Below are 14,625 nucleotides of genomic sequence, written 5' to 3'. Positions count from 1 at the left end.
CCCTTTAGGCTCCTCACTGCCCTCAGAGAGCATACTTAAAATTTGTTAATAGCGTTCATCTACCCAAAGTCCTCTTCTATCCAACTGATTGTATAAAGGCATTGTTTTAGTCTGAAAATGAAGGTAACTGATTCTTCTAATGAGTAACTGCCTTTAACAAATCTTGATTTTTCAAATCTGATTGTCCACGAAACTACCTCTTGATAGTTTTTTTGTTTTTCACACAAATCTACTTACTAGTAACAATTGTTTCATGTTGGTTTCATGTTGAAATAAATAGAATAATCTGTGTAATGTCCATCAGATGGATCCAAAGTAGAGTGCTTGTTTTCTCCAAATAAATTACTGATTTTTTTTGCTCTTGTTTTCTTAGGTTTTGTTCCAATTTGTTCACTCGGTCTAGCTCAGATTGGTCGTATGAACCTTGGAATGGATGCCAGTACATTCAAGTATTATACAATGTGTGGACTTCAAGAAGGTTTTGAACCTTTTGCTGTCAACATGAACCGAGATGTTGCTATGTGGTTTAGTAAACGTTTACCAACATTTGTCAATGTGCCAAAAAATCATCCTCACATTGAGGTAACATTACATATTTGGGATACACCTGTTTATCAACTGTTTGTTGAGCAAGCTGAGACATAAAATCCTTAATAGTACTGTCATCAGATAGTTTGTCATATAAATCTGTTAAGTCCCATTTAGATAATTCCAGATGATCTTGGCTATCTCAAACTTCATTTATGGTAGTATTACCATTCACAGGGATATACCTATTGGTTCTATTATGTTTTACTAATTTATGTTGTTGTGATTAGTGTCTTGAAACATGTCAGTTGTGATTTCTCAAAGCCATTTTTTAATATTCTTATAGTGGCTTTCATTTTTTAAAACCTGTATTATACATTTTTCCTAAATATCTAAGAATTGGTCATCTAAATTCAGCATCACACAATGCTAATGCAAATGTGAGCTAAACAGAGACTGAATTAGTCCACTTCACTTATCCAAATGTACCTGTTATGTCACTGAGTGTTATGTTTCGTTCATTCTCATGATGCACCAGCAGTAAGAATTCCACAGATTTCTAATTAGTCTACTCCAGAGCAGAGTAGTATATCCTATGTTTTGGATGAAATATTCCACAAAAGTATGTTTGAATTCCTGATGAGTTGCTGTTTGGGTGGATTTTTTTACTTTAAATACTTGGCTATTTATTATAATTCAGATTGTTATCTAACTATTCCCTAACACGTGTCTTTGAACATTCATTTTTAAACAAAATACACATCACTGAGTTCCAGATAAATTATCTGAACAGTTTTTTTCCAGTTTATCAGGATCATTTCAACTGTATTTCTGTATTTAAAAGATTTGGAAAGCTCCTACCACTGAGTTTAAAATCAAACCCACTTTCTCCACACAAAGGAAAATAATATCAGACTCTGATTTCACAATGATTATGTGAAGGATCATAATTGGTATTTCTTCTCATTGAGGTAGAAAACTGCTAATTCTTGCAAAGCAATTTTTAAATGACTTGTGCACCTGAATTAATAAAATCTATAGTTTTATTTTGGAAAATGCTGTATGAAATGGCTTGAAAATATTTACTGTAGTGAGGATACACTGAATCTGTTGCATTATTTACTCTTCAGGCTAGATTTCCTATCAAAGAAGAAGGTTGCACTGTTTTGAAATTAATTCGCTTTGAAAAATTTAAATTTAATATTTCTGTTATCGCATCCTGTAATTGCTTGGTCAAAGGTTTCAGCATTTTACTCAAAATACTATCCTTTTAAAATTATTTTTATTATTTTTAGATATTGAGAATTGATGGAACCATTGAGAGTCCCCCTCGGTTGAAAGTTACCCACAAAACATTTGGCACACAGAACAGCAATGCAGACATGATTTATTGTCGTCTGAGCATGCCCATCGAGTTCCGCTCGGCATTGAACTTCGGCACGGGTGTGGAAAATGCTTCATCTGATGCTTTCCAAAGACGGTTAGGCTTGGTTTTAGTTATCTTATATCATACTCTCAGTGTAAGTGTAATATTTTCTACTATTACTCACAAGAATTCATGCATCTTTTTGGACTGAGCACATACAAACATAAGATACATGTTATTGAGATTTTTTTTTTCTTGAAGGTTTTAATACCTTTAGAACACAACTTTACTCCTGATTGCTATACCCAAATAAGAGAGAACCATTCCTGAAGAGGTGTATCACAAGCTTTATAGTTACGCATTGCTAAGCAGGTGCCATCCTTTCAAAATCATTGGGATGTGCAAAGCTCTTAATCAAGGCTAGAAAATGAGCTCAGAGACTTGCCAACTGGATTAATGCTTATCAACATTATTGTTCAATAGCTTATTGTTTTTGGAAAATTGACTATTCCATACAAAGGAAGAAAGATTGTGAGAGAGATTTTTAAAGATACCAGGTACTACTAAGTTCACCACAATCAAGCATTGCCTTAATCTTTAGTTAATTGCTGTAAACATATTGCCCCACCCCCTGCAGTCTGCTGCCTTGGCTGCAGTTATTTTGAGCAGTTGTATCAGTTGTATCTTGAATGGTCTTTGCTTGCTTAACTTGCCCATTTTTTAATTTTTTTTTTTTTCTGATGATCCTTTACCTTTAGAAAGCACAGCCAAGAAATTGCTGTTCCTTCTACTACGGTAAGAAAAGATGCTGAGATGCTTAGTTCTTACTTTCTGAAGTAGATTTATTTATGATTTAGATTTAGATATGGAAGCATGTTCACTGGAAACTGATCTGTTGAAAGAAGCCTTTTTAACAGTTTGCTGTCTTATAGCACTGTATAAATATTAATACCCAGATTTCCATGACTTCAGCCATAACGCTCATGATCATAAACCACTAGTCTGGTTATTTAACTGTTTTTTAACATTTATATAGCTTACTAAGAGAATGGGAATTAGCAGGGCTAAGTTTTATTATGTGAATATTTTTTGGAATTACTATTTGAGTATTTCTTGTTAAAATAGCTTTTTTTTCTATTACTAATATGTTGTTTTCCTCTTTTCAGTATTTTTACTCACTACGGATATTTGCTGGCCAAGACCCATCTTCTGTCTGGGTTGGCTGGGTAACACCAGACTATCATTTTTACAGTGAGGATTTTGACCTAAATAAAAACTGTACAGTGACAGTTACTTTAGGTGATGAGAGAGGCAGGGTTCATGAAAGGTATGAATTTATTTATTGCTTGTTAAAGATTATATTTTAGTACTGTTGTTCAAAAGTGAATTATTCACAAGCTTGATGTTTTAAATGTGGGGGTAATTGATTTTGGAGTAGGAGTGTTATGAGCTCATTTATACATGAGTGTGTTTTACACAGACTTGTGAAAGTGCTGTGTATCACCAATATCATTTGAATGATTGCTTTGCGATCCTTTTAACATTGGTACTTGGTCATAGTGAATGAATCTGTTATTTCAATGTATCTTATACAGAGGCATCGGAAATTATTTCATATATATATATATTTTATATATATATATAAGAAAAAAATAAAGGTGCGCTTAGTCTGATCCCTTACCCATAATGCTTGCATTACTGAAAAAAAAGGGGGGTTTTAACGTGAAAACAAAGCTAATAGCAGCACAAGCACCTTTGAGGATCTTAGCTATTACTCCATTGAAAAGTACATCTTGGCTGTATAATTAGTCAGGTTGTGTGCCCTATGGTTTATTTTCTTTGTTTTTGCTATCCCTTCAGTGTGAAGCGCAGCAATTGCTATATGGTTTGGGGAGGAGATGTAATTGCTAATTCCCAGAGATCAGGTCGCAGTAATGTTGATATAGAAATTGGATGCTTCATTGAACTGGCTACTGGGATGTTGTCATTCACAGCCAATGGAAAAGAGCTTGGCACTTGTTATCAGGTATTAATAGCTTTGCAGGAAGCTATCTACTAAGCTGGTCACTTAGATGCTATTACAAAGTAGTTCTTTTTTGTTCAGAGGGCTAACATGACCATTATTCATGTGACAACAAGGTTTTCCTGTACTATTCTTTTTTTTACACCTCTTTTTCTCTCTCTTGTAAAGCTACATTTTTCCAACTTTGTGCAGATGTTTCAAATGTTGAAGAAGGACTGTTAAAAAAGAAAAATTACTTTGCAATTCTTGGGATTCAGAACCTTCATTTATAGTTTCCATTATTCTTTATTTTTTAAAATAACTAAATTTGTTATTCAGTATAAGAGAGATATTTATTTAAAGTAGCATAAGTTATTTCTCTTCTGTTTTTTCTCTTTCCCATGAAAAAATACCTGGAGCTATTTATGGAAATGTTTTTCAATGGAACAGTTATCACATGGCTTGTTCAAAAATGAGAATACCCAGCACTTCCTGTAAAGATACAGTGGCATATTCCAACAGCAGTGTTACAACCAAGGGTGAAATATTTCTCAACTTTTGCTTATTTTGATTAATTTAAATATTTTCTCTGATTTTGATAATAGAGAAAATAGTCTTATGTAGTTTTCATTTTAATTTCTTGAATATTTTACCATAAAATAAAATAAAATGGAATCTTTAAAATGCTTCAGTAAATCTAATCTCTCACCCAAATTGCAACAAATGACTGATATTTGTCTGGTCTAGAGCTTGCAGGTAATTATTCTAACCGTGTAACTCTTTGCACTTTTCAGTCTCCTCAGTTGAAGCAGAGGGAAAATATTTGCTGTTTTCATTCTTAAAGGCCTACTTGTCATCATGCTGAGGAGATGAAATGAATTTTGCTGTAGTTCTTCACCTAACTACTGAATACTGTGGTGATACTCAGCAAAAATGCCACCACTGTCTATAAAAGAAAAGTAAATGAAAGTGTATTCATATAAGTTAATTGTCAGGCCAGTGTTAAGGTATTTGTAGCAGAAAGGAGGTATTAAATATCAGTTTACAAGATATTTTATTCTGAGTTAGCAATACATATTTCCTACTAATAATACTTGAATTTGTAAATTTTGGTGTAGTTTGAAGGTCAGAAATCTATCTTTGGTCAGAGGCTGAGAGTTCTCTTGTCTTGGTCAGTTACTTTCAGCATTTAATGAGATAAAACACAAATCTTATTAGTAGTGTCTTTCAGTCCAGCATGCCTTTTGTTTCCGGATTGGGCTTTGGTTTTTTTTTCCTGTATTAAAAACATTAGAATGTACATACTTGGCCCTACCTTATTCTGTCTAAGCCAATGGTCATAGTTATGAAAAAAATACATACAGATTTTCAGTATACTTTATTATTCCACATTTTCTTTAAGTTTGTATTGTGTTTTGGAGCTGTTTTCTCATCTGAAAGAATATGGATTTTTTTATTGCTCTCTTTGTGACTCTCAGTTTATAGTTTTGCAATTTTTGATAGTTTGTTATCCTCAAAGTGAGGAGTTTCACTCCTTCACAGAATGAGTATTCTAACTGTACTTTTTATGCATAATGTATATGCATAGTTTAAAAAATATATCATGATTAAAATATTTAATTGGAATCTTGGGACTTTGATTGTATAGAGTGTACTTTTTTCTTGGAGCATTGAAATGTTTTGAATTACATACTCTTCTAGAAGTACTTTTTCAATCCTTCTTTCATGGCAGTAGAGTTGGCTGGTCTTGTAGAGAATTCTAGAATAAATTAGTATTTGTATGAAGTAAAAGTTTGCATTGTCCTGATTGAAGGTTGCTATCTCACTCTCTTTCTTTTTTCCTCTGGTTCTATGGCTCTTAGAAATTTGGTTTTCATAGAATCATAGAATTGGCTGGGTTGAAAGGGACCTCAGAGATCATCGAGTCCAACCCTTTTACCACTGTTGCAGTTGCTAGACCATGGCACTGAGTGCCACATCCAGTCTCTTTTTAAATATCTCCAGGGATGGAGAATCCACTACTTCCCTGGGCAGCCCATTCCAATGCTTGATCACCCTCTCCGTAAAGAAATTCTTTCTAATATCTAACCTAAACTTCCCCTGGCACAACTTAAGACCATGCCCTCTTGTCTTGCTGAGAGTTGCCTGGGAAAAGAGCCCAACCCCCCCCTGGCTACACCCTCCTTTCAGGTAGTTGTATAGAGCGATGAGGTCTCCCCTGAGCCACCTCTTCTTTAGGCTTAACAGCCCCAGCTCCCTCAGCCTCTCCTCATAAAAAAAGTTTTGAGCTTTTTTGGCAGTGAATTGTTTTGTCAAGCATAAAATATGAAAAAATTCTACAGGATGTGTAGTGGTCCCAAAAAAAGTATCTTACCCTCAGTCTGTAGAGGGTGTTTTTCCAGAGCAAGAGCCAAAGATGTAGCTGTAAAGTGGATAGACTTCTAAAGAGCTGCTCTAGAATGAGGTGTTGGATTTGGATATGTCTGAGAAGAATCAAAAAGTAGCATTATCAGAGTTCTTGTTATCAGTATTGAGAGCACAAAAAGCAGCAGACACACCTGCCTGGAAGTTAGCTGGGCCTATAAAGATAACTCAGCAAATGGTTCACTATATTAGAGGTAAACTATGTGTAGACACTCACCAGCAATTTAATGTTTACAGTTTTTGATGAAGAATTGTAATCTACATATTAATTCTTTTACATCATATCACATTCTGTGAGGATATGTTCTTTCATTGTTTAAATTTGTTTAAATCTTATTTCTCTTCTAGGTTGAACCAAACACAAAGCTCTTTCCGGCAACTTTTGTTCGGCCTACAAGCACTAACTTGGTTCAGTTTGAACTTGGTAAATTAAAGGTACAAATTGTTTTTCATAGAGGTGATCTGTTTATTTCCACAAAAATTCCTGTTTAGTTGAATTTGTTCAGGACCATTGAATCAATAGCATGACTTTTTAGTTGACTTCTATACTTACTTCTCTAAATGTAATTTTTTTATGAATTTAATTCTTCAACAGTTCTAAACGGCATTTGTCAAAATGAGCTCATATTTTGACAACCCCCTTAGTGTTGTGGTTTTTAAAATGGATTTTTATTTTACCCAATTCTATGGATATTTTTAAATTATTATTATTTCGCTGTGTTCTTTGCTATCAATAAACAGTAATTTCATACTGTATTTTAGTTTTATTTATAATTAGATGGTACAAAAATAATTTTAATTAAATTACTTTTTTCAGAACACCATGCCTTTATCAGCAGCAATTTTTAAAAGTGAAGAAAGAAATCCTGTTCCTCAGTGTCCCCCTCGCCTTGATGTGCAAACAATTACCCCTGTTTTATGGAGCAGGATGCCAAACATCTTTCTTAAAGTAGAAACTGAGCGTGTCAGTGAACGTCATGGGTGGGTTGTGCAGTGTTTGGAACCTCTGCAGATGATGGCACTTCATATCCCAGAAGAAAATAGGTACATTTGGAAAAAGCTGTGGTGACTTGATGTGAATGCAGTATATTGAAAGCTGAAATCTGGGTACTGGTTTAACCTGCATATTTACCCTTGAGTTTTTTTATTTTCCGATCTTATCTGTTATAGTATTTGTGAAACTTAATTAGCTATGACAGGCTTAGTAATTTTAATGCCATGTGATGACAGTTGTATACATAAGAGAAAGCATAACTATTTGATTTTATTTAAATCTCAAGATCTTTAAGCATAAGAGATTTTTCTCAACTTGTAAAAAACAAATATAAAGACCATGCAGGTACTATTTTACTGATTTTTTCTTTTTTTTGTAGTTATTCCTGTTTCATCTGCTCTGAATTTACATTAATTAAGTTTTTATGTTCTTACTGAAGATTCTGACTTCCTTAGATCATTGTTAATTTTTAGCTAGAGACTGAAGATATTAAAGAAGTATCTAAATATCAAATATAATAGCCAGGAACAAACTAAGCTATATAAGCAAAAAAATAGCAGAAAGCTAATTTAATAGCTGCCCTATTAGAAGTTTTATGCAGCTTCTTTTATCAACAAGTTTTATTTATCATTAATAAAACTGAATTCAGTAAAAGAGTGAAAAGAAAAACCTGTGCTTTGTGGAGAAAATGAAACTGTAATCCTCAATAAACTATAAAGGTGCTGTTTAGTGATGGTATTACTGCATATTTTTAGCATTCCAAATACATTTGTTTTAAAAGCAAGCTCTAATTTAACACATTTAAAAAATAACCTTATCTTAGAGGTTTTTTTTTTATTTTTTTTTTTATTCCCTTATGGAGTATTTAGTTATAAATAATCTAATCAATTTATAACCATTATTGGCTGTGGTTTAATGATGTACAATTTAAGATTAGCCAGCACCTGCCTTAACATTTATGGTTTAACGTGGAACTGATCAAAAGAGATTATAAAACTTTTCTTCTATGAAATGATTATTCAGGGAGTTGATTGATGTTCTGTGCCTTTATTTCACAACAGATGCGTTGATATTTTGGAACTATGTGAACAGGAAGACTTGATGAAGTTTCACTACCACACTTTAAAACTCTATTGCTCAGTTTGTGCTCTAGGTAACACTAGAGTGGCTTATGCACTTTGCAGCCATGTGGACGTTTCTCAGCTATTTTTTACAATAGATAACCAGTACTTACCTGGACTCCTGCGTTCTGGATTCTATGACTTGCTCATTAGTATTCATTTGGAGCATACCAAGCAAGCCAAGCTCATGATGAACAATGAATTTATCATTCCAATTACAGATGAAACTCGAACTATTAAATTATTTCCTGATGAAACCAAGCAGCATGGTTTACCTGGAGTAGGGCTCAGCACTTGCCTGAAACCAAGCTTTAGTTTTTCTACTCCGTGCTTTATTGTGACCAGTGAAGAACGTCAGACATCCAGCCCAGAGATACCCCTTGATACCCTCAAATCCAAGGCCATAAGCATGCTAACAGATGCAGTGCAGTGTAGTGGTGCTCATATACGAGACCCTGTTGGAGGACAAGTTGCATTCCAGTTTGTTCCTGTTCTTAAACTGATAGCAACATTGCTCATAATGGGGGTGTTTGATGATGATGATGTGAAGCAGGTATTACTGCTCATTGATCCCAACGTGTTTGGAGATCACAAGGAAGATACAGAAGAAAGGACAGAGAAAGAAGAGGTTACACAAGTTGAAGAAAAAGCTGTAGAAGCTGGGGAGAAAGCATTAAAAGAAATGAAAGCTCCAGCAAAAGGCTTATTGCAGACAAGATTGCCAGAGTCTGTTAAGCTTCAGGTGACCATTTAATATAAATGTATTACATGTGTTCTACTATTGGTGGAAAAAAGGTGATGCTTTTTGTCTGTTCTCTAGTCTGTAAGATTTGAAATCCTAAAGAATTTTATATCACTTTGTTATTACTTTGAGATTTTAATACAAAGTTTGATGGTGATACAATTATTTCTGCTTGTAAAACATTCAAAATAGATACACAATTCATTGGAATATTTTAAAAGACAAAGGGTTGGACCAGGTGGTCTTTAAAGAACATGCTTCCAACCTAAAATATTTTATGATTCCCTGGTTTCTACATGTTTTGAGTTTGTGGAGTCAAATACTGAGAATGCAACATGGAATTATCAATCGGTAAATAAAACTATAAATTTCTTAACTTTACATTGTTTAAAAAAAATATGGGGAAAAAAGTATAATTTTTAGTCTATTGCAGCATATAGTATCCATTGCAGCTCTTAACCCAGTTAATGGTTGTGAAACTATTGAATTTGTCTGCTTTTTTTTCTATCCTAGATGTGTCATTTACTCAATTATTTCTGTGACTGTGAGCTTCGACATAGAGTGGAAGCAATTGTATCATTTGCAGACCGTTATGTTTCAAAGCTGCAATATAATCAGAAATACAGGTACAATGAACTCATGCAAGCCTTAAACATGTCTGCTGCTTTGACTGCCAAGAAGACCAAAGAATTTCGGTCCCCTCCTCAAGAACAGGTAATGTTAAACAAATATTTGAATCTAAAGATTAAAAAAATCCTTCGTAATGATAAAATAGAGTTCTACCTTCTAATCTACCATTAGAACTGCTAGAGAAACAAAACTGAATTTGAAATAAAATTTATTAAGATGCCCCAAAATACTAAATGTCAGAATACTCGTACTTGTACTCCACAAATCATACTCTACACCAAACTTAGGATTTATGTTGGTATTTGGACCAGTGCAGTTTAACATCTGTGTGAGTGACATGGACAGTGGGACTGAGTGCATCCTCAGCAAGTCTGCTGATAACACCAAGCTGTATGGTGTGGTCAACACTTTGGAGGGTAGGGAAACCATCCAGAGGGACCTTGACAGACTTGAGACATGGGCCCATGCCAACCTCATGAAGGTCAATAAGGCCAGGTGCAAGGTCCTCCACATGGGTCAAGGTAATCCCAAGCACAAGACTGGGCAGAGGATATGGACAGAGAGCAGCCCTGAGGAGAAGGACTTGGGGGTGTTGATTGATCAGAAACTCAATACGAGCCACCAATGTGAGCTTGCAGCCCAGAAAGCCAACCAAATCCTGGGCTGCATCAAAAGAAGAATGGCCAGCAAGTTGAGGGATTTCTCCCTCTCTACTCTCATCAGACCCCACCTGGTGCACTGTGACTAGTTCTGGAGTCCCCAACACAGGAAGGACATGGAGCTGTTGAAGTTAGTCCAGACGGGAGCCATAAAGATGATCAGAGAGCTGGAGCACCTCACCTCCAAGGACAGACTGAGAGAGTTGCGGTTGTTCAGCCCAGAGAACAGAAAACTCTGGGGGGACCTAGTGGCATTCCAGTACCTGAAAGGGACCTACAGAAAAACTGGGGAAGGACTTCTTACTAGGGCATGTAGTGCTAGGACAAGGTAGGAAATCTGGAAGAGAGTAAATTTAGGGTAGATATTAGGAAGAAATTCTTCAGTGTGAGGGTGACAAGACACTGGAACAAGTTGCCTGTAGAAGTTGTGAATGCCTCATCGCTGGAAGTGTTCAAGGCCAGGTAGAATGGGGTGGTGAACTACCTGGTCCAGTGGGAGGTATCCCTGCCCATGGAGGGTCCCTTCCAACCCAAATCGTTCTAATGTCCTATGATTCATGAACAACATATATAAAAGTTGAACATGACTGTCCAGTGCTGAGGAGCTGAATTTGATCCAGTCCTGCAAGATGACGATTATCTAATAATTTTACTTGCTAAATGTTAGCATGAAGTCTGTGTTGGGCTTCTATCTATATGTTGGAAATGGCCTTTCCTACCTCAAGAAAACGTGTGGCTATATAATAGAATATTACTTAGGCTATCTCAGTGTTTTAATGATGTTTCATTTCCCGTTAAGATTAATATGTTGCTGAATTTTCAACTGGGAGAGGATTGTCCCTGTCCAGAGGAGATTCGGGAAGAGTTATATGAATTCCATGATGATCTTCTACTTCACTGTGGTGAGTAGCAAGGTTTTGTTACATTTTTTGTTTGTGTCTTTAACATTTTATATGAAAAAAAAAAATGTTAGTTAGAAAAAAATACTATTATGAGGGTTTTTTTCTTAGACTTCCCTGACAGATTTTAGTGTATGTTGCAAAAATATTTGGAAACTGGTTCATGGTTTTATGTTTAATTGTTGTATAACTAATAAGTATTACCTATAATTATACTGTTTCTATATCAAACAAGTTTTAATTAGAATAAAAAATTATCCAAACAAAAAGGTTAGATTATAAAACACTCATATAGACACTTGCATATCTGTACAATTGGATAAAAGGTATTGAGAGAACAATTGCTGTCAAGTTGAGTAGCAGAAAATTCAGTAAGAAACTCTGCCTAAAGAGTTCTGCTGCTGCCTTAGCTTAGTTACCTGGTGTATGCATACCTGTGATGGTCAATCATTATAAAACACTGCTGCACTGCAGATTACATCCTGATTTGTCCCAATCATTGAAATTGGACTTCCTTAGCATTTTCTCAAGGGTGAGCTATATCAGATACCCTGTGCAATTTATGTAGATTAAAGTATCATATTTTATACTTGATGCAAAAAATCTTTTGTTAGTTTATTGAGATCTCAGTCTTATGAAGACAATCAAGGATTTATTAGTCTCTTTACAGTGATACTAAAATATACACTCTGGATCTTCCTGTTGTTACTGCTCATTGCCAATAATTATGTAGTTAAAACTAGTATACGCAAAGTTTTTGTTACCTACCAACTTGGTAGATACATTGGTAGTCACTCTTCCAGTGCATTTCTTCATAGTGTCCTATGGTTGATGGCACCTATCTTGTTCAAGAAGAGGACCTGGTCATTACAGTGAATTGATAGCATCTTGAGTTCTTTCCCAGAAAGACCATGGTAATCTTAAAAGCTTCTTCCTCCTCTTCATTTCTGCTTGAGTTCATTTTACATGTTTAATAAAATCTGCTAGTTCTTTCTTCACTGGTTATCCCTAAGAACAGTTTTCCACAGCTCATGGAATTGTATTCTGTATTGACCTGTAATTACCAATTTGTGCTTTCTGTTTGTAGCCATGATGCATACCAGACCATTCTGTGATTGTATTAAGATTTCTGCTGTGATCTTGTGCTGCTGTTTCTGAATATCATATCTGAATCTTCAGCAACCATCAAGCTGTGATTTCATGATAATCATAGAAAGTTAGGGGTTGGAAGGGACCTCAAGAGATCATCTAGTCCAACCCCCCTGCCAGGGCAGGGTCACCCACAGCAGGTCACACAGGAATGCATCCATGTGGGCTTTGAATGTCTCCAGGGAAGGAGACTCCACAACCTCACAAATGAGCCCTAGTGGCGCAACAAAGGTAGTGCGGTGCTGAGAGAAAGCGACTAGCCTTCCTGCTGGCTTGCTCAGGAGTGAGCCGAGCCTGTGCTTCAAGCCTCACCTTTTATTGGCCCCCTAATTCTGCTCATGCGCAGTGGGGGCCCGCCCTAATCAGGCACAAGTGGGCTTAACACAAGCTCATACCCACTGCCTGGCAATTAGTGGCACCTGGTTGCCTCATTTCACTACATCTGAGAGTTGGGTTTTGCCAATGATGCTGCCCTCATTGCTCACGTAGGAGCAGCTCTGCAGTGCATAACATCCTGCTTTGCAGAGGCCGCAGAGCTTTTTAGGCTGGAAGTCCACTTGAAGACAGAAGTTCTCAACCCACCTGCACCACAGGAGGACTTCCATCATCCCCACATCACCACAAGGGAATCAGAGCTTAAGTCAGTCCAGCAGTTCGAGTGTCTGGGATGCATTATTTCCTCAGATGCCAAGATTGAAAAAGAGAGAGACAACAGATTAGCAAAAGCATACAGAGCATTCAGAAGACTTCATAAAAGAGTCTGGAGCAATAAACACCTGAAGAAAAGTACAAAGATCAATGTCTACAGAGCCATTCTACTGTCTGCTCTTTTATATGGGTCCAAATCCTGGGTCATCTACCACCCACCACCAGCGACTCCTTGAGTGCTTCCATCAATGCTGCCTCTGTACAATCCTAAACATCCACTGGACTGACTGTGTGACCAATGTCACTGTCCTTGAACAGGCAGGGGTCACCAATAATGAGGCCATGATACTGAGGACGCAGCTGTGCTGGGCAGGGCACGTCTCCAGATTGGAGGATCACCACCTCCCTGAGCTTGCGCTCTGTGGTGAACTTCCCGCCGGCTGCCACAACAGAGGAGCCCCAGAGAGGAGACACAAGGACTCCCTGAAACAATCCCTCAGCTGTGGCCATATTGAGTGCCAGCAGTGGTCCACTCTGGCCTCCAGTCGGGAGACATGGAGACACCATCCATAATGCTGCTGCCTCCTTTGGGAACACACAGAGAATCAGAAAGAGAAAATACAGTGCAGAAGGAACCGTACCTTGGCTGTCCCTTCACAGGAGACTCTGCTGTGCCTTTTGCAACCACACTGCCTGTCCCATGTTGGCCTTATCAGCCATCAGCGCCCTTCCAGCAAGCGTGGGGAGAGCCCTTCTTAAGTCTTTGTTCACAAAGCCAAGCCATGATGATGATGATCAGAAGTTCTTAAAATCAACATTTCTATCTGCAAGGTCAGCTACATTGTAGGTGGATATTTAGTTGGTTTAACGTAATTTGGTTTTTACAATCCTGTGCTGATCGTTAGCCAAACTTATGTGTAATTGCTCACCAAACTGTTTCTTTCATTCCATTATTGGTCTTCCAAATGTTAAAGTGAATTGTTAATACCCTTTTAGATCTTCCATTTTTCTTGAGATAGATACTGTCATCTCCATTGTTCATTCACTTGGCACTTGATTTCACCTCTGGTTTTCGAAGATAAAGCCTACTTGGAATCATAGAGTCCAGGATGATTTTGGAAGACCCCCAGCTTAATTGGAAATGTCTTATATCTACAATTTATTTTACTTTGAAATCTTGTTGCTGGTATTATTGAGCTAGCTTAGCTTCTTATCATTCTTCATCTTTTCTTGAGGTGACAGGTGATTGTGGAAGTTTGCTTTTTAGGGGTGTACTTTCATTGTTTACTACATTATGTGTGTGTGTGTTGAATGATGGAGAGAGCCAAAGATATAGAAAGCACAGTCTCATTCTTAAAATAGTTTAATGATCCTTGAGATTCTGAACAAAACCCTACTCATTAATTTGTCCAGATTTATCATAAGTGGTAACTGTGGATAAATGCTCCTTATTATGTGTGACC

The 14,625-nt window shown here is 36.6% G+C and overlaps 1 protein-coding gene across 2 annotated transcripts in view; it reads left to right on the top strand.

The window, feature by feature from the left end:
* Positions 1-14,625, top strand: part of RYR3 (ryanodine receptor 3) — a 208,420-nt gene that overhangs the window by 91,794 nt on the left and 102,001 nt on the right. For both annotated transcript variants that reach the window (XM_030452246.1, XM_030452245.1), the window contains exons 28-37: positions 374-582; positions 1,824-2,008; positions 2,653-2,689; positions 3,061-3,221; positions 3,755-3,920; positions 6,669-6,755; positions 7,138-7,364; positions 8,376-9,177; positions 9,691-9,891; positions 11,266-11,368. In XM_030452246.1, the coding sequence (XP_030308106.1) occupies positions 374-582; positions 1,824-2,008; positions 2,653-2,689; positions 3,061-3,221; positions 3,755-3,920; positions 6,669-6,755; positions 7,138-7,364; positions 8,376-9,177; positions 9,691-9,891; positions 11,266-11,368 (2,178 nt within the window). The remainder of the gene's footprint in view (positions 1-373; positions 583-1,823; positions 2,009-2,652; positions 2,690-3,060; positions 3,222-3,754; positions 3,921-6,668; positions 6,756-7,137; positions 7,365-8,375; positions 9,178-9,690; positions 9,892-11,265; positions 11,369-14,625) is intronic.

The sequence above is a fragment of the Calypte anna genome, chromosome 5A (assembly GCF_003957555.1).
Source record: "Calypte anna isolate BGI_N300 chromosome 5A, bCalAnn1_v1.p, whole genome shotgun sequence".
NCBI lineage: Eukaryota > Metazoa > Chordata > Aves > Apodiformes > Trochilidae > Calypte > Calypte anna.
This window is presented reverse-complemented; position numbering and strand designations above follow the sequence as displayed.